This window comes from Rousettus aegyptiacus, unplaced genomic scaffold (genome assembly GCF_014176215.1).
Source record: "Rousettus aegyptiacus isolate mRouAeg1 unplaced genomic scaffold, mRouAeg1.p scaffold_m13_p_9, whole genome shotgun sequence".
Taxonomy (NCBI): Eukaryota; Metazoa; Chordata; class Mammalia; order Chiroptera; family Pteropodidae; genus Rousettus; species Rousettus aegyptiacus.
Window position 1 is genome coordinate 105,527,124 of NW_023416312.1, and position 26,132 is coordinate 105,553,255.

General features: G+C 44.9%; 1 protein-coding gene across 5 annotated transcripts in view; it reads right to left on the reverse strand.

The window, feature by feature from the left end:
• HDAC8 (histone deacetylase 8) overlaps positions 1 to 21,931 on the reverse strand; it is a 151,182-nt gene extending 129,251 nt beyond the window's left edge. The window contains exons 1-5 of one of the 5 annotated variants that reach the window (XM_016136121.2): positions 21,387 to 21,931; positions 20,826 to 20,878; positions 18,814 to 18,944; positions 16,837 to 16,978; positions 7,377 to 9,453 (exon numbers count right to left, since the gene is read on the reverse strand). In XM_016136121.2, coding sequence (XP_015991607.2) covers positions 9,315 to 9,453; positions 16,837 to 16,978; positions 18,814 to 18,944; positions 20,826 to 20,878; positions 21,387 to 21,698 — 777 coding nt within the window. In that variant the 5' untranslated portion in view covers positions 21,699 to 21,931 and the 3' untranslated portion in view covers positions 7,377 to 9,314. Of the gene's footprint in view, positions 1 to 7,376; positions 9,454 to 9,488; positions 10,359 to 16,836; positions 16,979 to 18,813; positions 18,945 to 20,825; positions 20,879 to 21,386 lie in introns of those variants that run through there. The other 4 variants (XM_036227241.1, XM_016136118.2, XM_016136117.2 and 1 more) reach the window with 4 other exon arrangements.
• Positions 21,932 to 26,132: the final 4,201 nt, after the last annotated feature.

Consider the following 26,132-nt stretch of genomic DNA (forward strand, 5'->3'; position numbering starts at 1 on the left):
CCTGTACTCATTAGCAGTCACTTCTCATTTTTCCTAAAAGCTGCTACATTCTGTCTCTAGAGATGTACCTACTTCGGCTATCTCATTCAAATGTACTATGCATACGTGGTCCTTTGTGACTAGCTTATTTAACTTAGCACAATGTTTTTGAGGTTCTTCCATGCTGTAGCCTGCGTCAGGACTTCCTTCCTTTTTACTGTCAAGTAATATCCCACTATATGGATATATTCATCAGTTAATAGACATTTCATTTTCTCCTACAATTTTAGAGACATCTTTTTGACAACAGCCATCCTAGTGGGCATGGTGTGGTATCTCACTGTAGATTTGATTTGCCTTTCCCTCATGACTAATAATGTTGAACGACTTTTAATGTCTTTATTGACCATTGGTATATCTTTCAGGTAATATCTACTCTAATTCTTCACACATTTTTCAATTGGGTTCTTGTTCCTTTTATTGTTAAGTTGCAAGTTTCATATATATTCTGGACATAAGATTCTTATCGGCTATACGACTTACAAATAGTTTCTCACATTCTATGGCTGTCTTTCTGCATACTTGAAGATATTATTTGCAGCACGAATGTTTTTAATTGTGATGAAGTCCAATTCATCTTTTGTCACTTGTGCTTTTAGTGTTGTATCTAAGAAATCACTACCTAAAGCAAGGTCATGAAGATTTACTCCTAAGTAAGTCTTTCTTCAAAGAATTTAGAGGTTGTTGATGTTTTAAGTTATTTTTTATATGTGGTGCAAGGTAGAGGTTCAATTACATTCTTTTGTATGCAGATATCCAGTTATCCCAGAACCATTTGTTGAAGAGACTATTCTTTCCCCCATTGATCAGTCTTGTATCCTTGTCAAAAATCAATTGACCATGGATGTTGGGGCCACATGGGATGTCACAGGGAAAGGCACAGGGGAGCTGTGAAAAGACTTGGCTAGTAACAGACTGTTTTGATTACTGTAGCTTTGTAGTAAGTTTTGAAATTGGGAAGGGGGACTACTCCAACTTTGCCCTTCTTTTTCAGGATCATCATGGCAATTTGTACCAAAAAAAGCCCAGATCCAGATGGTTTCATGGCGAATTCTACCAAATATTATTTAAGGAATAAATAATGCCTCTTTCTATAATGTCTTCCAGGAAACAGAAACAGAGAGAACACACCCCAAGTCATTTTATGAGGCTGGCATGTGTGACATTATGTCGTATATAGAAAAACCTTAAGGATTCTACTAAAAAAAAATTATTGAAAGTAAAAAACGAGTTTAGTAACATTGCAGGATACTTTCCCCTTATTTTTGTACTAGCCGATCAGAACTCTTAAGCACTATGGAATGTGTTATTGGTGCTTCTATTGCGGTTGCTTCATTAAATGAAGCGATTTGTACCCTTATGGATAATTTCTCTGTTGAAGAGCTGACATGGTTATAAGAGATCAGCAGGAGAAAATGCAATTGGTTAGATGTGAGAGGCACACTGAGAAAGAAAGCAAGATGGCTTTCCTGAAATTGCAAATGGCTGAAATTTTCTTCCCTTTTTTCATGTCTTTTACCCGTCTAATTCTAATTCCCTCTGAGCACCATCGTGTCCCCCCTTCTCTCTAGCCAGCACTCATCATGCTGTTTCTCCACTATGACCTACATGTAAATCTCCACAGGTCACAAGGTGCTAAGAAACACCCGGAAAATGAATTCTTGGAAATCTGCTCTTCATGTTGGTTCGTAGACTATGTATTGTAAAACGTGTATATGATTAACAGATAGTAGACCTTGTAGCAGACATTCGTAAAGAGTTGTGTGATAACTGACTCTTTGCCAAATAAATCTTGACTTTGCCAGAGGAATCAATTTAAGGAACTCAGTGGGAAAATCCTGCCATAGCGAAGGCTCCCTCCATCAAATAAATTCTCCACCGAATCCCTGTACCTATCCATTCGGCAACATGCAATTTTTATTTCTCGAGTTTTCTTCAATTGGAGCACACCTGCACTTGATCCTTAAGACAGTGCCGCGATCACCGTTAGAACACATCAGCTTTCTTTTCGTCGCTGCTGAGTATAATGATCTAGGGAAGGAAAAACGAGCTTACAGGTCTTAGTTTGTGTCATTACAGCTTACGACTGCTTAATGTATACAATCCGATGTCTCCGTGCCTGACGTACAAAGCTCGTCGGGATGTCTTCTGTGGGCTCCCTTTCCTGACACTCTGCTCACCATTCCTGTGGCCAATTCATGCTGTTGTCTCTTGTGAGAACTGACTCAATGACTTTTGCAGATCAAGGCTTTGTGTTTATCTATAACACTGTTGTTTCCTCTGTCGGAGAGAGAGACTAAAAAACCCGAAATCTTCCTGTAATTCGCTTTCAGAGCTGTGTCCAGCAAGTCCGTTTGGAGACTCACAAGTTCCCGTGATGGAAACAGGGGCAGGAACCGGGACACCTGGGTCTCTCTGCTTCAGTTCTCCGACTTATCCAAAGGTTCCCACCTTAGTGACCACCTTCACTGGAACGTTATCACAGCGCATTTACATAAAAACACGTTCAGAAACTCAAAGGACTAACTATACTAATGACCCAAGTCACAATTTTTTCTCTCATATGACCGCAATTCTGATTTAATATAGCTAACTCGATCAGCTCTGAGCACACGTGCTTCTCCCCACAGCAAACACGCACACGAAACACACGCGCCTGACTGTGGGCCCGCATGATGGACTCTCTGCACCGCCCACTCTCCATTGAGAGCCCTCTCCAAGGGCTCTGTGCCTAGAGCTGGCAGCTTGGAGAAGAGTCAGATCAGTTTGTCTACAGTTGTTCCCAACCTTTTTTGGCTCCGGTACACCTACACTTGCTTCCAAAAATATCCTCCGCAGTCTGGTGCTCAATGGAATGAAAATGCTTCCAAAGCTAATAGAACATAAAACAGAGAAGGCAATGGACGTAGCTTTACATTTGACTCATCACAACACAGTGAGGCACACTTGGGGAAGTGATGCACTTGACCCCGCGCCGAGGGAAAGGGGCTTCGGGCTGTTCTTCCCAAGGTAGGAGAGACTCGCGCTTATCGGTCTGCACCGCCCCCAGCTTGGCCTCGCTCACAACTGAGTTTTTGAAGAGCTGGCCGGCCAAGGTGAATGGTGCGGCCAATGACATAAGCATCAGCAAAAGCTAATGGGTTTGTACAAGGACGGAGACCATGGCCTTGGCCTCATTAGCACTATATCCGAACTGCCTGAGCTACCCAGCCACTGGCTCTGCCCGTGAGAAAACCAGCTTTCAGCAGCAACAAAAATGCGCTTGAGTACGGACACAGAGAAATCAGTCATTCAGTCTCCATGGGCTGCATTTCACTCAGAGCCTGTTCCAAAGTAGCCGTCCACTACGGTAGAAAGACATCTCGTTCACCTGAACAGTTTTAAAAGTTCCATAATTTGTACCGTTATTCCCAATAATTAATTTTATTTCATGTGAGTGACTTGAATTCCACCTACTCACATGGCATTTCTTACAATTAGCATGCATTTCTGAGAAATTTTCAGTAAATATTGATAACGTTTACATGAAATAAGCCTCGGCAGACAAACAGAAGTTTCTGAAGTTATTTAGGCTTCTTTATGGATATATATCTTTCTTATAAGAAATTCGCAGATAAAGATTCCTGGTCAATACATTAATAAGAGCTTAATGACCTTGACGATACCTCCTAAGGGAAGCTTTAATAATCTCTTAGAGAAGTCTTGTTAGTTGTCTGGAATAGAGTCCATAATTACCACTTGACCGAATCCACTGTGTATGATTTATTCTTAAAGCACATGAGGTGATATTGGTAATTTTAATTCCTCTCAATTTACACCTTACCTTGATTTGCCCCTAGTCTCCAAAGGAGTTTAAAGAGCAATTTTCACTAAATTTCCAAAACAGTGCATAAAAGCTGGGAGGTGAGCGTAGCTTACCAGCATTCCAACTAAATTTAATGGTCTCTATCGTAAACCAATCTGTGTAGCTAGTTGGATTAAGTATGTGAAAATATCTGAAAAAAGAGCTGTGTTTTGCCTTGACGATAATAGTCCTGTGCTCGTGGATAGCCAGACTACTCAAAGCCATTTACAGATTCAATGCAATCCCTATCAAAATACCAATGGCCATTTTTAACAGAATCAGAAAAATAATCCTAAAATGTATATGGAACCACGGAAAGCCCTGAATAGCCACGGCAATCATGACAAAGAAGAACGAACTCGAAGGTATCACACTACATAATATCAAACTATAATACAAGATTATAGTAATCAAAACAGCATGGTACCGACATAAAACCAGATACATACATCAATGGAATAGAACTGAAATAAATGCACGCCTATATGGTCAATTAGTCTAAGGCAAAAGGGAGTCAAGAATATACAACGGGGAGAAGACACTCTCTTCAATAAATGGTGCTGGGAAAACTGGACAGATACATACAAAAAATATTTTAGCTAGACCACCTTCTTACGCCATATACAAGAAAAAACTCAATATGAATATGGATTAAATACTTAAATGTAAGACCTAGAATCATAAAACTTCAGAAGAAAACATAGGCAGTAATCTCTGATATTGCTACCAGTAATTTCTTTTCAGATATATCTCCTGAAACAAGAGAAACAGAAATAACAATAAAAAAAGAGACTCCATCAAACTAAAAAGTTTTTGCACAGCAAAGGAAACCAACAAGACAAAAAGGCAACCAACTGAATGGGAGAAGATATTTGTTAATGACACATCTGATAAGGAGTTAACATACAAAATCTCTAAAGAACTCATACAATCCAACACCAAAAAAAAAAAAAAACAATCTAAGTAAAAAATGGGCAGAGGATCTGAACCGGTATTTCTCCAAAGAGGACATACAGATGGCCAACAGACATACGAAAAGATGCTCAACATCAGAGAAATGCACATTAAAACCACAAGGAGCTATCACCTCACACCTGTCAGACAGTTATCATCAATAAATCCAAGAACAAAAGTGCTGGCGAGGATGTGGAGAAAAGGGAGCCCTCGTGCACCGTTGGTGGGATTGCAAATGGGCGCAGCCGCTACGGAAAACAGTGTGGGGGTTCCTCAAAGCATTAAAAATAGAACCACCTTATGACCGAGCAATTCCACCTCTGGGTATTTATCCAAAGAAATCCAAAGTACTAATTTAAAAAGATATATGCAGCACTATGTTCACTGCAGTGTTATTTACAATAGCCTAGATATAGAGTCAACCTAAGTGTCCATCAATAGATAACTGGATAACGAAGAGGTGGTACATGTATACAGTGGAATATTACCAAGCCATAAAAAAAACCCCGAAACCTTCCATTTGCGACAACATGGATGGACTTGGAACGTATTGTGCTAAGTGAAATAAGCCAGGCAGAGAAAGACAGATACCATAGGATCTCACTTATATGTGGAATCTAATGAACAAAATAAACAAACAAAACAGAAACAAACCTACAGATACAGAGAACATTTTAAGGATTGTGAGATGGGAGGGGGAGGGGAGCTGGGTGAAAAGGTGAAGGGATTAAGAAGTACAAATTGGCAGTTACAAAACAGGCACAGGGATGCGAAGGACAGCAGAGGGAATGCAGTCAGTAATGTTGTAATAACTGTGTATAGTACTAGACTCATCGGGGCATCACTTCTATGAGTTATGTAAATGTGTATGATGCTGTATACCTGAAATGAATATAGCATTGAATGTCAACTGTAACTGAAAAATTTAAAAAAATAAATTTTTAAAGGAAGAAAAATATATTTCCTCTGAGTGCACAGCATACTAGAAAAAGTCACCAATGCTATACACACGTGTCCTCATCTAGGAACCAGTTTCAGGAACTGTTTAGATTTAGTATAAAAATAGGTGTTGGGAAGAGCAATAAACATGGCTTGTATTTCTCAGGCTATTTGAAATGACTCCTTTAGGTAGACTGAGAAACACATTAAAACACAGAAAATAGACTGAGATATACATAATACTGAATATTATGACCAGTACTTGTCAAAACCATCAAGGTCATCAAAAACAGGGAAAGTCTGAGAAAATGTCATAAGCCACAGTAGCCTAAGGAGATGTGGTGAATAAATGTCCCGTGGTGTCCTGGATGGGATCCTGGACAGAAAAAGGCATTCGGTAAGAACTAAGGAAATCCGAGTAAACTATGAACAGTGTTGGTTCATTCATTGTAATAAATATGTCATAGTCACTTAAGATGTTCACAATAGAGGAGACTGGATGTGGGCTGTGTGCCAACTCTCTGTAAGATCTGCTCAATTTTTCCATAAATCTTAAACTGTCCTAAAAATAGTTCGTTAAAAATGAGTTATATTTGTCAGGGTATTTGAAATGGGGATCAAGGGTACTCAGAGACTTCAGTCATCAGATGACAGCAGGACAAGGACTCCGCATTCCCATACTCATCCAGCCCAGAAAGCTGCAAATCCGGGCACCTCGAATCCCTTTCAAGAATTTCAATGGGGACATTTGATCATTAAGACAATCAGCAAAGACTGTGTAACTTTCTTCACCCCAAACAATGCTACAGGCCTGAAACAGATGACTCGCTTCCTTCACCGGCTACCAGCCCTTCCTGCGGGTGGGAGGAGCCAGTGTGGGGTCAGAGGCCCCAGGCCCTTAATGACGCCTGGCTCAGACAGGAAAATGTGCGCTTCTAACACTATGACTCTAAGTCACAGTCTTCAGTCCTCTTGCCCAAGGCTTCTTTAAGTGCCAAGGACCATGGGTGCTAGCTTTATCCGCCAGCTTATAAACCCTGAAGGGTAGTTTCGTAATGGAACTATGGACTGCAGTTAATTAGTAAAACAGAAATTTCAAGGTGAAAAATCTCTTGATTCTAAATATTCGTTCTTTCATTCAATTTATAAATATTTCTTTAAGACCTATTATGAGCCAGACAGTGGGCTGATGAAAGAAATTAGCCCAGGAGAACACTCTGAACTGATGAAACAGTTTAGGTGAACATCAGATCAATAAATAGAAATGTGGATGACGTTAATAGAATCTCAGTGAGCAGAGAACATCCTTGCTTTAACCTTGCGCGCCCTCTAGTGGTCTCTTGGTTAAAATGCAAAGGTTATAAAAGCCCACAGTCGGGTTCTGTTCAATATGCCAAACTCTGACATCCTGACTGCTTATTTGGCTCTGCGCACGCACTCAAACGTCTGACTGCTGTGTGGAACCTCCTTCCTCTTCCTCCTTTTCTCGCCCTCTCCTCTCCCTCCTTGTCCTGATAATTTCATGATATCTCAAGATATTATCATGATTCATTCAATAAATATTTATTGGGGGCCTACCATGGGAAGTCATGAACTCATCTTTACAGTTGAATAACTTTATTCTTTATTTTACGAACATTTTGACATTCCGTAGGTCCAGTGGTAGTTCCACGAGGTACATTCCCTCAAAGCGTTGGGACTCATTCGCCCACGCATCTCTCTTCTGCCCATCCATTCCAGCTTTCCTGCTCCATCATTCACCTGACAAAATGTTACTGAGGGCTTACTATGAACTTTATATTCTAGTGTGTGGGGAGATCGGGTGTGAAAGAAATAATTAAGAATTAAACGCTTTTTTTTCAGATGATCGGTAGTATGAAGAACAATAAAACAAGGAAAGGACGATGAGAGGGTTTGGGGCACTGCAAATTTTAAAAACATGGTCAGAAAAGGCTGTACTGAGAAGGCGAGGGAAGGCTCTTTCAGGCAGTGGGCACAGCAAAGGCAAAGGCCCAGAGGTGGGAACGTGCTTGAAATGATCAAGGGACAAGGGGAGAATGGTGAGGAAAAGAGGAAGCGAACGGACATCCCACAGGGGCCAAGGAAACAGGAAGGCTTTGTAGCCACGGTAGGGATGCTGGCTCTTACCGAGTGAAACGGGGGGCCACTGCGGTGTTTGGGGCAGAGCAGTGATGGGATCTGTCTGTGTGGAGAACAGACCAAAGACGGGCAAGGACAGAAGCGGGAACACAAGCTGGAAGACAGAGGTGACAGGGTTTTTTTTAAAGATTGCATGTGGAAGAACAGGGCCGCCAAATGCGGAGAATCGAGAATGAGGTTTTCCACATTTTAAGCTTGGGATGTCAACCCGCAAACCAATGTACTCCCCGCCATCTTGTCCCACTATCTACTCACTTAACCGCTCTGACTTCTGTCACGAATCCCTTGATACCTCTGGATGCTTTTTTGCTGAGCCATTTGTAATCTTAGTAACAATACTGCCACCTACTTATGCAAGAAACCAGGTATTTTTGACATTTTCCTTCTTCTTAGCCCCAGAAGCCAACTGATCGACGTCTGTCAATTATGCCTCTAAAATGACTCCCAGATGTTCTCTTTTCTTTTCGTATCCACTGTGACTACATTTGCTTACACCCTCGAAATCTCTTCCCTGGTCTCTGAGCATAACGGTCTGATATTTTTCTTTATTAGGGTGATGAGCAAGTGGTCCAGCTGACCAGGGAGAAGAGGGGGAAGTGGAGGCGGAGGCAAGGGGAACAACTGTGTCATGCACTCCCGGCCTTGGGACTTGCGCCTGGAAGCAAACACCAGAATTGCAGTTAAGAGAATTCTGAGGCTGAGCTGGGAAAGCATGCCTATAATAGGATGGTGACATTGAGGTCCTATTGGATGGACCCCAAACCATTTCCTGGCCGACAATCCTCCAGGGAATCAGGCAGTGGGCCGATGGTGATGTTGCTGAGAAGCCAGCACCTCCTTCACGATGAAACTGCTCTCTCAGCCTCACGGTGCTGGGGACGATCGCGGGGTACACGGAGGTAAGTGCACCGGGCAGTAGCAGGATTCAAATCCAGGTAATGTGACTGCCCAGTCCCTGCTCTTAAAACGAGGCTGTGTTGCGTGCTGATGGCTGAGCGTGCCCTTGGGAGTCTGGACATGGGTAGCCAAGGTGCTGAGCAGACTCGGAGACGTAGCAGGTGTTCAGGGCAAGAGTGGGTTGCAAACCTTGTTCAACGCCATGAAGGGAAGGGATCTGGCTCAGGGGCTTAGTGAGTTATGCATGAATTGGGAGGAGGCCAGGGTGGTGGCTCCGTGGTATGACGTGTCGGAGGTTCTGGTTACATAAATGTGGAGGCTTCGGAGCAGCATTCTCCAAGGCCAGCGTGGAAACAGGGCTGTGGGTGGGGAGCAGGTGGCCATGGACCTGTGAAAGTGGATGAGCTCTCGGCTGCACGGGCAGCAACGGCCTGACAGGAAGGCCACGATGGTGTTACAGACATGGGGAGACGTAAAATCTCTAGCAAGCAAACTTCACTGGGACAATGTCCCAAGGGCCTGAAGGTTCCCTTGGTCTGTCTTTGCCGTGACTAGAGGAATGATGGAGGCGGATCAGAGGTTGGGTGTGCTGCGTATGTGTCAGAATCACCATGGAGGTGCTGGTAAAAAAAAAAAAAACAATATTGTTTGGATCCACCCTAGAGGCACAGGCAACTAGCATCCCTAACGGAGCGCCATGATGGACCTGGAGCCGTACATCCTACTGTGGCTGGGGTAAGGGGCTGTCACAGTCTCAGGCTGCATGCCCTCTCCGCTGCCCCTTGATATACTGAATTCTGAAACAGGTTGGGTGCTTTTGGAAGGGTCTACTACACCTGCCATGAGCTGAGTTTCCAAGTCTGTGCACAAAATGCCTGTCTCTGTCAAAGGAGATGTCTCCGAATCTTTAAAATGGCCTTGATCACGAAGAGCTCGCATTCCCATTTGGGACAAGTGACCTTGGTTACCCAGGTGCTCCTGCTGCGACAGGACAATGCCCCCTCCATGCACATACCCCGTATAGGTGCATGTTGATGGCATTAGTCAACGGGACAGGCCAGGGCTGGCGTACGTGGCCTTCGGCGACTGGAAGGTCAGTTTTATGTCCGAGGACCAAATTCCTTTCTCTTAAGGACACTGGGGTGGTGCAGATGCAGAGGCAGCAGGTGAAGTGCTGCTGGTATCGTCAATCATCCTAGGGGCCTTCGTTCCAGAAAGCCTTCCATCTCGTCCAGCACTATGCAAACTATGTCCAGAAACAACGCTCCCGTACTTCAGGGCTTGGCCCGAAGATTGTGCTACCATGCGGCTCAGGGAGTCTGTGAGGTCGAATTAAGTGAATTTATCAAAAAGACTGCCTGGGAGAAGTAGCTGTTCTAGCAGGTGGTGCACGATGTCGTTGATGGAAGAAGGTGGGAGCATCACACAGGGCCATCCTGCTCATCAACTGTCCTCATCTAGACGAAGCCAGAGGTGCCACTAGGTACGGACAGCTCTAGGAGGGCCAGAGTCTCACGGAAGTTAGCTAGGAGGTCCCAGGTGAACAGAAAGGATTTTGAAAAGTGATTACATTGAGCATGGAATAATCTTGACCAGAACCTCCCTGCTTTTTATTTTCCAAAAGTGTCTCAAGGCCATTGTGGAAGAGATGGAGGGTCTCATGAAACCTGCTGCTAGCTGCTGTCTAAAGTTTTATCTCCCAGAAGGCATTGATTTCAGACTCGAGAGCGCCCTTGCAGATTACAAGTGGTCCCTCTCCCGGTAGGGAATGCTGGCAGCGAAACTCTGATGAAGCAAAGGACATGAGTGCTGAGGGCAAGAGGGACTAGTCTACTTTCGGCCAGGAGCAGCTTATGGGCAAAGGAGAAGTGTAAAGTAAGTGACGTGGGTGACAAAGGGTACCAAGCGTGACTTCAGTTGGACAAGCAGTGTAAGTGGCTGAACCAGGGACTTGCCTCAGAGGTTACCTAAGACGCAGTCTCGGTATTAATAAATGACTTTTATCAAACACTACGCACCAGGCTGTTTGCTAAGCTCTTTAATGGAAGCATAAGATTTAATCCTTGTCATCCTATAAGGTCAGTAATATTATTATCTCCAATGGACAAACGAGGACACTGAGGCACAGAAGGTTTTATAGCTGGCAGCTGGTGGAGGGGACACTCCCCTGTGACACTGAACCACCGTTCTATGGTGCCACACCTCATCCCCTAGAAGCGACGAGAGGGGGTGCTTAGGGACAAAGCATGTCTAGGCCGGTTCCTACTCTGCTGGCAGGCCAGGCCGATCTCTGTGGAAGGGCTGGCGCCTTACGGGCTGGATGTGCGTTGACGGAATGATCGGAGCTACCATGGAAAAGGCAGGTGCCCGCGCCCAAAGCGTATGAGGGACAGGTCTGCCGACACTGGATCCGGGCCTCCATCGCCACGCGCTTAGCTCTTTGTTTGTAAAGGCTGGGCGGTGGGGGCAGCTAGAGGAGGGGTCCGGCTGACCGGTTAAACAAGCTGCACTGTGCCTGGAGCCCTTGGGGAAGTGCCATTCACTGTCATAAGAAATGTGCGCGCCTGAAAAGCAGCTCTGGTAGCTCTGATCTGAACGGCCAGGTGGGTTGGGTAGTAACTCAGAGCTGGAGGGCTAGTTCTCCATTCTTTGGACCAAGAGAGCTGGCCAAGACACGAGGCACAAGGCTCTGCACTGCCCCCAGGTGGAGGGCGGGGTCGGGGGCACTCAATCATTCCACTCTAAACAGGCTTGACATTTGCACCGTGACCTCGTACACACAAATCTATACACGTGCACCAGGGCAAGTTTCACAGAATCCGCCTTGACGTCAAAACCGCCAGCTGCAGCCCACGAAATCAATATGTGGTTCCATGAACGAGTCACAACCCGTAGTCCGAAAAACACGGCCCTAGGCCTTTGCTGAGAATGTATCATCTTCGCCCCAGCAGCACCAAGGTTGTCAGGGTTCCTAGGGATGCAGAAGCTGTATCTGCTAATGAACTGACCACCTGTGTCAGTCTCCATTCAAACAACCTACTCCTTTCATCACTGGCGCCTATCCCCATCCACCTGTTCAATCGTTCTGTCTCTTACAGATTGTCGGATATATCAGCGGGTAACAAGGCAAACCTATCACAAACTGAAATTACAAATCTTATAAAAACATGCAGGATATCATGAAGTCAGCACACAAAACTGACGACAAGGATCTGGTAGAACAGCTTACGGCAGAAGAAGAAGAAAATAAATAAGGAGAATGATTTTAAAAGTAGTTCAAAACAGTGATTTGAGTGCCAAATGACTAAGAAGCCCCCGGTAAAACTGATGAAGCCCCTGAATATTTCGGCAGAATCAATCCTCTAAGTGATCACGATGCAAAAGCCTCCCAGGAACTGAAATGTACCATCTTGAAATATGTAACTTTTTCTACAAAAACTTAGGCCCAAAACGAAAACTATCAATTCTCAACACATTCTTTGTTTGTTGTAAGAATTACTTAGCATTTGGTTTTATTAAGAGACAAATATTTGAATAGCTCCTACTTATTCAAGTTAGCATTGCAATCGATCCCTACCCCCTCCACTATTTACTTTAAAACTGTAGTCCCCCTTTTAAATGAATTCACTAAGTGGCCTTTTGTCTGCTGCCAACTGCCCTCAAATAATACCTCTGTGTCTCCTCATCACCTGGCAGACAGCAGGAGCTGAACGTTTGTTAAATGAATAACTGCAAGAGCCTTCTCCTCCGCCTGTGGTCTCAGCTCCCTCCCATTCGGCTGGCATGGCGCCACCCACTCTAAAATTCTTCAGGAAATCTCTACCAGCCCCAGGCAGAACGTCCAGGTCCTTGGCATGGCTTACAAAACCCCTGATCGTCTGCTCTCGCCAACATATCGTAGCTGCTTCCCACCTTGTTCCAAGTAGTTATTATAGACAGCTTGATTGATAAAAGGAATATAATCCCATTAGAGAGAATATAGGAAAAGGAAATAGAAAAAAAGTGCAGGGACATGTATGTGTGCACATACACAAACACACATACGCACACGCACATTTTTTATATCCCCTGGAACGACACAGGTTTGACCTGCTCGGTTCCGCTTCTACGTGGCTGTTTTTCAATAGACTGGCATACTTTAAAGCCATGTTCAAGGGTCAAGTGCGCTTGGGAATGGGTGCACGTGGAGGGCTGAGCCCCTGACCCCTCTGCTGTTAACATGTGAACTGTATTTCCTTCTAAGACTTTTTTCATATGTATATATGTTTACATGACTCTAATCGAAGAGAATGTGTGATGTGGTAGCTACCTACCCTTTAAACACAAAGCCAGCATTGTACGACATGCCTTTTCTCTGGTCCTGACCACCATTTTTAATGAGTACATAACAGTCCGACAAGTAGGTGTGTTGCAGTATACTACCTAACCATTCCACTATTGTTGAATATTTACGTCTCCTTCCCTTTTGGGTGGGATAGTATCAGTAAGAGAGAAATGATCATCTTCGTATGCATGGGTCTTCTGTATTTTGGATGGCTTTATTTCATTAGAATTGATTATCAAGAATAACAGATATTATAAGTTAAAATTTTTCTTCCCTTGGCCCAAATTTGGTAGGAGGAAAATATATACATGTATATGTGATGTTTAAATTTCACTTCCTCTAATTATTAATAAGGTTAAGTATTTTTTAATGTTTGTTTACCATTGATTTCCTTTCGTGAATTGTCAGTTCATGTCTTTTGCCCACCTATCTGAATATTAGTGGATAAAAAAATCAGAATGGTTAAAGTTTTTAACCCTTTGTTATATTTTCTGTAACTTTTCTTTCTCCTAATTTTCGCTGCGAAACAAAATCTCGTTACAGAAACTTTGGAAACCAGAGAAATACATTTCTAATAATCATCAATAATTCTGCCACCCTAACATAACCACCTCATAATCATCATTTAAAATGACAGCATATCCCATAGGGTGGATTTACCGTTTCCTTATTGCTAGATGGTCATGTTATTTCTTTTTCTTTTTTTTTAAATAAATAACACTGACAAACACCTTTACACAAACAGCTTTTTCCACATTTTGAAACATTCTCAGGAGTAAGGTTACTAGATAAAAGGGCATTGACACACGCTGGCTTCCACGCTGCTTTCTTAAGGGTTGAACCAACCCACACACTATTACTAGCGAACCGAGAACCATCTTTTCCAATTCTGATAAATACAGGCTTAGAAAGAGGCTACCTAGTTGTTTGACTTTGCATGTCTTTGATTACTAGTGACGAACACTGTCCCGTGTTTTCTAGTTGTGCTTAAACTACTCTGCAAACTGTCTCCTCGTGTTCTTTGCCCATATTTCTTCTTATGCATCATACTGTATGAGCGCCTTAGGAAATACAACCCTGTCTCACTTCATCATATTTATGTCGTGTGCCTTTTCAGTATGTTTAGATTTTATTTTTAGAATGCCAAAAAAACTTTTAAGTTGTTTTGGTTTTAAAATTTTATACCGTCAAATTTGTTGATCTTTTTCCTTTGTGCGTTTTTTCTGTTACTTCCTGAAGCTTAGAAAATGACTCCCCTTTAGAAGCTTGATAAATATTCATCCATTGTGCTTCCTTAAAATTTTCTTTTTTATACTTAACTCTTCAATCCAGCTGCCACTTATTTTAGTTTATTACAGGAGATGAGGGGATAAATGCTACAAGCTGTCACAACATCGTTTACCGAACAATCCTTTCCACTCCCATTCACCTGCCGCGCATCCCTTATAATAGATTGAATGCTCATACGAAAGTGTCTTCGGGGAGTTTACTACAATATCGTCTGTCATAGCTTATAGCCATGGCAGCGATGTTTTCATTATTCTAGTTTTGTAGGTTTAATATCTAATCGCATTAGTCCCTCATTAATCTTCTTTTGCAGAATTTTCTTTGAAAACCACTCTTTAGCTCTTGAATGTAATTATTTGCTGTCATACCTCTACGATATGAATTTCTTGAGGACAGGGTTGGTTTATTTCATTAGAATAGATTGCTTAGAATAATTTCACTTGGTCAAAAAGTATGAACTTTTTGCCCACTCTTTTCATACTCATGTCCAAAGTTTTCAGAAACGAAGTGCCAATTTCATTGGAATCCTGTAAGCACCTAGATATTTTGAAGAGGTTTTTTCCCCAAAACTGTTAGGGGTGAAAATATACCGTTTCGATTTCTATACTTCTGCTTAGTAGTGATGATACAAATATGCTTGACATATAGTAGGTGCTTAATCAATACATGTCGAATGGATAAATGGCACGTATGGATGTGCACATGCATTTGGGGATGGGGAAATATTGTGGCCATTATACAGATCACTGATGGCTACATGTAAGTTTGCAGGCTAAATGCCTGCAGTGCACCTGCCAGAGGTTCCAGAGGTGCTGAATTCTTAGAGACTATGCAACGTACATTCACCACAGGTGTGTGTATTTCCAGGTAAGATCAGCTGAAAGGTGTCTGACATAGTTACAGTAAAGTGTGTGGGTATTCCCACACCTACACGCAGCCCAGAAGCAGCCATGGTTGGCTTAAGATAGCGTGTACTTCCTCTGGCTGCAAAACGGTGATTAGAAGTGGCAGGTATCTGGCTCTCGCGCTGGGAACTGGCCCAAGCCCCAGCAGACCTTCAGCAGTGAACTTAAGCACATGAGCTCGTCCAGCGCAACATGTAGAGCAGGTCTGACTCACAGGACCAGTACCGCCCACGTCTGGAGAAGTGTGGGCCGCCCCCCCCACACCCCATCTGTAGCTTCAGAGACTAGAGCTCATTGCTTTCTCCTAGGGATCGCTGTCTTTATTTTACACTTGTAAAAGCAGAGCAAATGCTACCAAAAGGGAAGTTGTTTCTCTTAGTTTTTATGGCCACGTGAAACATGATCGAACACTGGTTCTCTTTGCTCCTTCGCCTCCCAAGCAGATTTTAGTAGCAAACTCTGTCAAGAACTTCTGGGGGTGGGAAATCTGTCGATTTCATAAAGGGAATTCCCTGTTGTTGCCTTAACCTGCACGGACTGAAACTGTGCTCAAGGTTTTATGCCAAAAAATAAAGTGCTGGTTTCTCCAGACTCAAGAGCACTGGAGAGCATCAAGGTCATGGCCGACACTACGGCCAACTGGTGTGTGAATGACACATTGGTAATGACAGCATGTTGATTGATTCGGAGTTGAAGAAATCCTTCTTCTCCAACATGTATTAAGTACTACAGGCATGCCAAGCGAGACGCCAAATGCTGAGTGAGGCCCCACAGTTCCTGTCACAGAGTAGAGCTGTTTGAAATGTTAACACGGAACTCCGAAAGGACTTTTCCTTTAACTCCAAGTGGCACCTCAGAACAGCTGTTTCACAAGCCCCTTTTCCTTAGAGTCACACCTAACTCTCAGCTGCCGCCTTCCTCACAGGCGGCAGCGTAAGCCTCCTCGATGCTTCAGCTTTGTGTGTTAAATCTAGTCACATCAATTGTCTACCTATTTGAAAATCTGTTGCCACTTCTTTCAAGACGCCATGACTCATTTATCCTGCTGCTCAATCTCTTCGGCTGGAACCCAAACTGATGTTGCTCCCTAACTACTCTAGTTGCAGTCATGTTTCTAGAGTGTAAATCCCTTGACTACGGGGGATTTCCAGAAAGCTGAAAGAGGATTTTGAGATTGTCTACTTATACCCTTTTGCCCTGCCCATTTTCCTGATGGAGAAACTGAGGCCCAGACAGGTTCATCTGTCTTCGTTAGCAAAGCTTACAGAAAAACTAGGCACGGAGCCCAGGATCCTGACCTCCACCAGTGTGCTTTCCACTCTACTATGCCATGCTCTATCTTACTTGCATCTCTTCAAAATGTCCAGTAAAGGGCTACTACATGAACGAGTCTGTCAGTAAATGTCAATACAATAAGCATCAGAGTTTTCATTACTGAGAAACTGACTCAAGGAAAGAGGCAGAAAGCAGAAAGGTCATTTTCTTACTTCTTTGCATGATGCCACCCTCCGGACCAGTTAATTGCTACTTTGCACATTCCATCAATCAGGCATTGGGCAGCTGTGATCGTAGCCCCTCCCACAGCTGCTGCGTAGTCAAATATCCCTTCGGTGGCTGGGCAGTCATAACCTTTGGGTAAACATCAAAAGAGCTTGTTAAATGATGATTCGGAGAAAGAGGAGGTATGATACTGTGATTTATAAGAAACATATGCTTGGTCTTCATCCCCATTCCTGGCACAGAGCTCCAAAAACTCTTGGAATTTCCTAAGCGATGACAGCGATTAAGAAGGGACTAGTGGACCACACCTAAGGATGACCTCCGGCAAGGGGAGAGGAGCTGGAGATTGGGTTCCAGCGCCAATTGGCTGAATTAACCCATTTCCCGGTGGCCCCGAGATAAGTTGCAGATCACAGTCCTAACCTGACCTCCAAAGTTGGCCAAGAAATATCTCGCTTTTATTATTATCTTCGCATCGCTCCAGTATAAGATAATCTTTGGAGACAAATGGCATCGTTCTATTTATAACATTCTAGTTTTAGTAGTGGTATTTCCATTTACAAAATATAGTAATTCTCGATGGCTGAAAATGTCAAATCTTAGAAAACATAGCGTTCCTACGCATGATGTTGACACCGTTCTCCAACAGTTGTTAGCTGAAGATGCATCTGACGAATCTGATTTATGTATACATTTCTGTTACATTAGGACTAGAGACAAGTTCTGTTTAGAAATAACCCCAAGAACAGTTTTTATATTTTATTTTCACATTGAGAACCAGTCGGATTTGCTTCAGCCTCAAAGAGCGTGTTGATGTCAAATTAAATGAATGCTGGCAGCGAGCTGCCCGTTTTTTTTTTTTTTTTTCCTAAACGAGAAATGGGTTGCATCAACCATGCTTCTTTAATGAAGCTCCACAAAAACCTAAGAGGACGGGGCTCTGAGAGCTTGTGCATTGGTGAACATGTGGGGACTTGGGGACAGTGGTCACTGTTCCTGAGTTAGAGCCTTTTACAACTGAGCCTTGAACAACGTAGGGATTATTGCACCGCCGCCGACCCTGAAAGTTGAAAATCCACGTATAACTTTAGACTTCCCGAAATTTAACCACTAATAGCCTAGTGTTTGTTGACCAGAAGCCTTACTGTTACCATAAACAGTCAGTGAACATGTTTTGTATGTCGTATGTATTATATATTGTATTCTTATAGTAAAGTAAGCCAGAGAAAGGAGACTGTTATGAAGAAAATCAGAAGGAAAAAATATTGACAGTACTTAATGAACAAAACCCATATATCTATAAGTGGACCCTCGCAGTTCAAACCCGTGTTGTTCAAGGCTCAGCTGGGTCATTAACCCAAAAGCTACTATGCTACCATCTCTGACGTTGGGAAAAGGAGTTTTTAGTATCAGAACTAGAAAAGCTAATCCTTTAAGATAACTAGTCACATCCTATAGAGGAACAAATCAAGGTCTCTTGCCCCACCCCCATCAAGTGTTGTACTAAACCACACTTTTTCTCTACGTTATCCTATCAGCCACTTCTGATTTTTTTAATGCAGCTGTTTAATGAGAAATAAAGTAGAAAACTTAGGCGGAACAGAAATCTGTACTCAAGGTGAAATGCAAGGTCACAGGGCAGTTAAGCCAGCATACAAAGGCCAGACCCCATCTGGGCACTGCTATCAGGGCCTGAGCAACTCAAAGATTTTCCTCCATCTGATCCATCCGTCAGTTTTGCTCAACGCACATGGTTTGCTTGTTAAGCGAGGCGTAAGTGGCTAAACTGAGAGACTAAGATTGTGGTTAATGCATTAGTTCTTTAATTTCGAATTTTGTAAAATGATGTTGTAACTTTTCAATTAGTTCTTAATTACGAAGTATTAAAGGTATAAAAGATTAAGCAGTTCTGCTCCATAGATGGAGGTTATGTACGTCCCATCACTGCCCAGCGACGACTTTACCTAGCCCGTATTCTACGGAGTCCGGATGCTCGTCATCTCCTTCCTGGCTGACCTTCTGGAGATGCTGCAGATAGGCATCGGTGTGGAAGGTGGCCATCTCCTCCATGGAGGCCACTTTGGGCTTAACTATTCTAATAATAACGGAGAACAAAGAGAGTTGAGTGAGTCAGACCCAGAGTATGCCAGAAGCTGGAAGCAGGAACCAGTAATCTGAGCAGAAAATACAACTCCTGGCTTCTGGTTCCAGCGGCTACGGTCACAAGCACGTTCTTTCCCTCCGCTGCACTATACGGTCTCCACTTCTTCACATCTACGTAACGACTCCATTAATGGGGAGGAGAGGAGAGATTTTTCCCTTGAGCTCACAGGTAGATAAAAAAATTAATTATACTGAAACGAGCAGGTATTGGACAAACTTTACTCTGCGAGTGACAACTTTCATGACCAACTGCTAGGCTGAGATATTGTCATTTGAATCAGTTCCTAATTGGGCCACATACCCTTTCAGCTATATTTTTATTTCCATAGGCAGCTGTACTGCTATGAATTTCGAATTTGGAGCTGGAAAACTACGTTCCTGTCCTAACTCTGTGCTCATCAGCTCTACAACCTCAGATAAAAAAAAAAAAAAAGACTTCTGCAGTTCGGTTTGCTCATCTGTCCAGTGGCGGGGGGAGGTGAAGATGAAGTGATAACCAACTCCTCGCAGGGAGTGACGGAGCGCTAAGCTTCCAATAGGACATACGACCTCTAAGCTCTAGCTACCTGTTCCCCAATCCGGTTCCTGCTGCCACCACCGCCACCACTGCTCTCCAGTCCTGGCCACTCAAATAGGGGGTGGGTGGCGGTCTGTGGACTGGCACCTTGGACATATCGAACCAGATTTTGGTTGTAACCAGGTGATTCTTATACATACTCAAGTTGGAAAAGCAGCGGCCTGGACCACAGGGAGGCAGGACTGATTTTTTTCAGTTTCCCAAATGGGAACACAGCCGTGAGTTTCTCGTGAATTCGTACGACTTCACAGGCTACTACGATCACCCAATGGGCCACAATCCTGAGGCTCGGTCTCAGAAATTAAATGCATACAGCCAAGATCTGAGGACTTGATTGTTGCTTCTAGTTCAAGAAAACAGGTCTACATCCTTGGAGGTAACAGATCTGCCCATTAAAATTAAAATTTTCCATTTTCTTGGACCATGTTTCCCAGCCCTAATAGCTTCCTCTTCTAGTACCCTTCCTCTTATTTAGCAAACACTTAGGGAAAGCCTCCCCAGTTAATAGCAAGGAAATTTGACAGTTTTGCTTTGTTTTGATTTCTTGTTTGTCTTAGTCATTTTTTGAAATGTTTACTTTAATGGAAGGCACGTAGTTTTGTGTTTACCAAACACAGAGGCTTAAAAAACCATTGAAAAACAGTCATCATGCAGGTACTCAATGAACGATTGTTAATAATAAGGATAAAATTTGAAAGCCAACTACACTACCTTCTGGGAGATAAACGGAGCATATAGAACTGGCAGGTGTAAACAGACACTCGCCTATTTGGCCACAAAATGTGATGAACAATCCTACAAGTGGCAGGATTATAATATTCACTCTTATAACGACAAACAGCAAGTTCGCTTAGCTGTGAGAGGCGTTCCAACCAGCTCCCAGGCTCTCATTAAAGGCTGCTGGTGGTGGTGGAGTACCTAAGAGTCTTAAGCTGAACCCACAAGTTCAGTTTGGGCTTGGAGGAAAACCCCCAAACCCGAACACCTCCTAGCCCAATACCTAGTCCCAGCATACCTGCCCTCTCTGCAATAAAGTCCTATTTGTAATGAATCTTATGTGCTTCGTGAACTTTTTTCAAGTCTTCTTAATTCTTTAAGAGCTTTCATTAGGTTTCAGGGAAATTACAAACACCGATTCACCAAAAAGCTTTAAAACGGCCATTCTGTCCCTGATTAGCCCCGCTGCGAGCGGGACATTTAGACTGGGAACACCTGGATTCACGGAAAATCACTCACCTCATTTGCTTATGCAGTGCGTACGCTTCGATCAAAGAATGTACCATACTGGCCTAAGAACAGAAGCAAAAGGGGAAAAAAGCGGAAAATTGTCTTTTAAACGTGTAATTCGGAGAAATTCCGTCGATTCCGCTATCCTGAACAAAGGGAGGAACTTTAACAGTTGCCATGCACTTCAGACGATAGAGAGACAAAGTATCTGCATCGCTGAGGCGGGAGCTACGAGTCGGGAAGGCGGCGGCGGAACACTTTTCTCCTGAAGAGTCTCTTTCGGGGACCCCTTGCAGGAGACAGCGTCCCGTCAGCGGCAGCCCCTCCTCCGCCCCCGCCCGCCGCCGCCGCCGCCGCCGCCGCCGCCGCCGCCGCCGCCGCCGCCGCGCGGCTCAACGCTGCTGCCCGGTCGGGGAGTGCGAGGGGACACTTCCCCCGTCGCCCGGTGCAGCCGCCCAAATTTCTGTGAGGACTCGCCCCGGCCGCGTCTGCTCCGCGCTGCCCGACGCCCTCCCGGGCACCGGCCCCCGCCCCCACCCGCCCACGGGCTCTCGCCCCAGCCTCTCTTACCCGTTTGGGGACTTTGGCCAGGGAGTCGCACATGCTGACATACTCGGGACTGTAGATGTACACCGGGGGCAGCGACTGCCCGCTGTCCGCGGGTTCCTCCGCCTCCTCCATCTCCCACTTCCAGCCGTGCCGGAGCCACCGTCCGGATCCGGCTTTTTTCGGACTCAACCCCGGCTCCGGTTCCTGCTCCTCTGATCGGCCGCAGCGGTGCTCCCTGGTCAACATTCCCTCCTCGAGATCGCCGGAGACACCGTCCCGCTCCCCATCCAACTGAAGCAATGCATGGGCCTTCCCAGCCCACAACCCCTTCATTCAGTGAGCACGCTTCAAAAACGGCAGGTGGACGGGTGGAAAAGCCCCCCAAACTGACAATTAGGGAGGTTATTTTATGGCACAAATGAGCACGGTCAAAACTAACCATCCTTGTTGCCCTACGGGGCCATTTGAGATGAGGTCAGATCAGCTTCAGAGCATGCTGGGAGATGTAGTTTCGAGGGGTTTGAGTAGCGGAAGAACCGGGACTAATTACTAAAATAGCCGCGAATTTGAGTTTTACCGCTAAAAAAAAAAAAAAAAGAAAGAAAGAAAAAAAAAAGCTTGAAATCTTTATTAATTTTTTCAGTCTGAAAATACGCCCATACGGATAGTTGAAGACTGACACAATGTGGCCACCGAGAGCACCACCCGGCAGCACCAGAGGGCTTCTTTGGGTCGTGGACCAATTAATGGTACAAACGGTTTGAAAAGTTTACACTGTAAACTCCCTGCCTCTGTGCCACCACGTTAGTCCATTGCTTTTCATCGACTATCCATGTTCACGTAAGACTTAACAATCTCAATAATTTACTCTGGCAAAACGGAGAGCATTTTTCCAAAAGGCTGGAAACTGCTTGGCAGATTCCAATCAAGCAGTGATCTCAAATTGCTCCCTGAAAATTCATGTGCAGCGAGGGTGTAAACAGATACTTTCAGTGTTGTTTGGAAACTGCGGATCCTCTTTCTTCCCTCCATTTGCTGCTACAGACTTCAGGGAATGATTTTAGGTTTCCTTTGAGGGTCCACATTAAATAATGCTCTGAAGCAGTTTTAGAATCACCTTCAGCATTCCCACGTTCTTAGGGGACACTGTATACTAATGCAAGCTGGCCAATGGCCAAGCCACCAACTCACATCATCCTTAACTGATATACTAACACCCCTCAGACGACCCAGTACCCTTAGCTTCTTTAAAATCTACCTTGCTTTTTACTCTTTAAATGTGTATTGGACATCGGGATATACACTTGCAGAGATTGTCTCATTTCATTCCTTCAACAGTCCTATAAACATCATAATACACCCATTTTACAGATTCAGCTATAGAGGCAGAAAATAACTGTTCAAAGTCACACACTTAACACAGAAAAGTAGGAACTCAAAACTAGGTCTGCCTGATACTGAAGCCTTTGAACATTCTCGTTACGATATGAACCTGGTTCCTCCAGGATGGCTCTGTGTTAAATCTAACTTTGTTCAAACCTGCATGTAGTATCCCCTCAATACTTAGTATGCTGGAAATATTGTTTTTTCCCCTGTAATGTGTTCTGTAACTAGCATGTAAGCTATCATGCTTGTTTTATATCTTACCATAGCAACTAGTTCAAAGCTCTGCAATCATTCAGTCATTCATCAAACATTCATCAGATATCAACTAAATGTATGGTACAGCTGAAGATTCAGTCCTCAAGAGAATTACAATCTGATCTCTGCTCTCAGAGAATTTGCATTCTTGTAGACATGAGACAAATACACACACACACACACACAAACCCCATATGCAATGGAGTCAGGTAACAAATGTAGGATGCTTAGATTAAAGAAGCAGTAAGTACTTAATAAGCGGCACTTAATAAAAGGCAACTGGAGTTCTTGTTCAGTGGCATTTCAGAGGGTCTTCGCAGATGGACAGGAATTTACTTGGTGAAGATGGGAGCCAGGGGAGCACATGCAGACTGGAATCGACAGCATAAGCAGTAACGAAAAGGAAAATATTTCTAGTCTAGTCTAGATGAAGGGGTTGGATCATGAAGGGTTCTGAATGCCAGGCTAAAAATAACAGACTTCATCATATGGGAAATGGGGAGACATTCAAACAGAAATTAAAAAAGAAATATTCCACAGCAGAGCTGTGGAGGAAAGATGAGCTATTGAGAGACTAGGGGCCAGCAGTGCCCTGCCGCTAACCCAGAGGCCCTGGGAAAGATAAGGTAGTCCCCGTCCCTGGTTCGGATGGGGAAGCCCAGTCCAATGGAAACAACACTTAAGATTACCTTACTCTGGAAGTGTGTGCAGTTCCAGGAGAGCAAAGTGACACCAATGCCAGCACGCGGTAGCCCTGCCGGTGGCAGCCTCGACCTTGCTCAGTCTGCACAGGTGGATCCCTTTTAGCGATTCCAGCCGATCCAGTTCTGAGGCTTGCATTGAGCCTTCAGCTGCTGGGAACGGTGGGCGTCAACCCCTTCCTCTGCCCACGGCAGAAGGAATTCAGAAGCATCGAGCCCTGATCGGGCCCCTTCAGTTTATTACTCCATGACCATGTTCCTGGAATAGGACAGCCGAGCCATCCTGAAGTACAGGGGCTACATGCCGGAGCTAGGGGCTGCGTACAAGCTCAGAGTCCCTGGCAACCCTCCGAGTGAAGACGGTCTCCTCTGAACTCTTTCGAGCCAAGGTGGAGCGTGAGAAGATGCTGGCAATCTACCCACACATCGAGGACAAGGCTAGCACAGAGGCCGTGTGGCAGTAGGCCGAGGCCCGGAGCACCTATCTGCCTCGATGGGACTGGGTGGTGCTGCAGAGGTCGGCCATCCAGCGGGCAGCCAAAGGACCGCTGCAAGGCCTGTGTGACCAAGTCCCAGAGGTCACTGGATACCTATAACAGCTGCTGGGAGAACCAAAAGCCACCCCTGAAGGCCACAATGAGCCTGCGGGAGGAGCCTGTGGCAGCAGGCATGGGGCTAGCCTCAAGGACAAGTTCAGTGGCCCGCCCCACTCGCTCCTGACCATGTCCAGCTCCCCACAGGGTGGCCTGGATAACCTTCCACTCTCCTGCCCAACCATGGCCGTGGCCTGCTGAGCGGCCCATACTTCTCAGCTCAGGACCACATGGACCGGTGCAGACTCGGAACCCAGGGCCACAGACCGGAGGCTGCACGTGTGGCTGATCTGAGGCGACCCCCGCCCCTCCGGCACCGATGTCTGCCCTACCCAAGCATCCACACTGCAGCCTGTGGTGCAAGTCAGCTGTGTGACAGTCTGCTCGCCTGTCTCCTGCCTCCAAGCCCAGCGCCCTCCCCAGCAGGGCCTCTGCCCACGACAGCCTGGCCCCGCGGTTGTCTCCGAGGGCAGCCCTCAACTGGCTGGCGCACCTCCAGGCCAACTCCCAGCCCGCCACCATGGCCGCCTCGCTGTGGCTTCTGGAATCACCCAGGTGCCATGACCCTGCCCCCAGGCTGTTGCCACCACAGCCCGGGCCACCTTCCCCCTTTCTGTTGTTCCCACATGCCCCTTACTGTATTGTAAAGTTTCGAGATTTATTTTCAAATAAGTATTCAACTTGCTGTGCGTTTTCAAAGTGCTTAAAACATTAATTATGCAGATTATTTACAAAATGCCCTGGGTTCTTTAGTCTTCCAAGGGACGGTCTCATGGCCTTCGGTGTGTGTCCTCCACTCACCCGTGGCCAAGGGTACAGCAGAGACCATGGGGGCAGAGAAGTAGGAATGTCCCCAAGTTGGTGGCAAGAGGTGTGTGCACCTGCAGACTGTGACAACCTCGTGACGAGTCAGGAACCTCCCCTGTGATCTTCAGTCCGGTCTTTGCCACTTGCACTCCAAACTTCTTCACACTTGAGCGTGTTCTACACTAAAAGAGGGCGGGACTTGGCCTGTGCCCATCACACGTGTCTTCTGAGACTCTCAGCTGCGCCTCAGCGCTTCCGAACCAAAGGCCCCTTAAACTCCTCGTGCAAATGACTGAGCCCCAGATTTGCTCTTCGGGGTGCAGAAGAGGAGTGGGGCAAGAGTTCAGAAACAAAATCACTTCCCTGTGAACTAATAGGATATTTTAGCCACAAGTGTTTGTGATGTACAGAATGTTCCAGAAGTCCACACACAGTAGGTCTTCCGGTAGAAGGAGCTTTTCAGCTCTCGAGCAAATTTAAATCTGCCTGAATCCTGAGGCCACTGTGAATTTGCTGTTCTTCCAACTCAATTGAGTGATTTAAAGGTTTTTCAATTCTATGGCTCTTTTTTGTAATATATGTAGATATTCAGTACGTATATAAAGCTGAATTTCAACCACCTTTATTCCTAAGACCCCCCCCCCATTTTGGGCATTCATCTCTGACGTTTTTCCTTTCCATGTTTCAGAACGGTCAACGCCAGCACTGCAGTAACTCTAAACAACTGCGAAGCCACAGAACTTACACAGTGGACAAAAGCAGGAAGGACCAAGTCATCCCAGGAGAGAAAGTCCACTGCATGTCACATCACGGAAATACCGTGTTCGCGGAGCGGAATAGGACATGCTCTGCCCACGGCTGTCCTTGGTGTGCATCTTATTGTATGAGGTTGCTGTGACTGGCATGGTTAAGTCTATACTAATTTAAAGATGCAGACGTTTGGCATTTGATTTCTACTAAGAGTTAACATCTTGAGAGATGATTTAAAAAACAGTAAAAATGTCCTCCGCTATTAAAAAAAAACA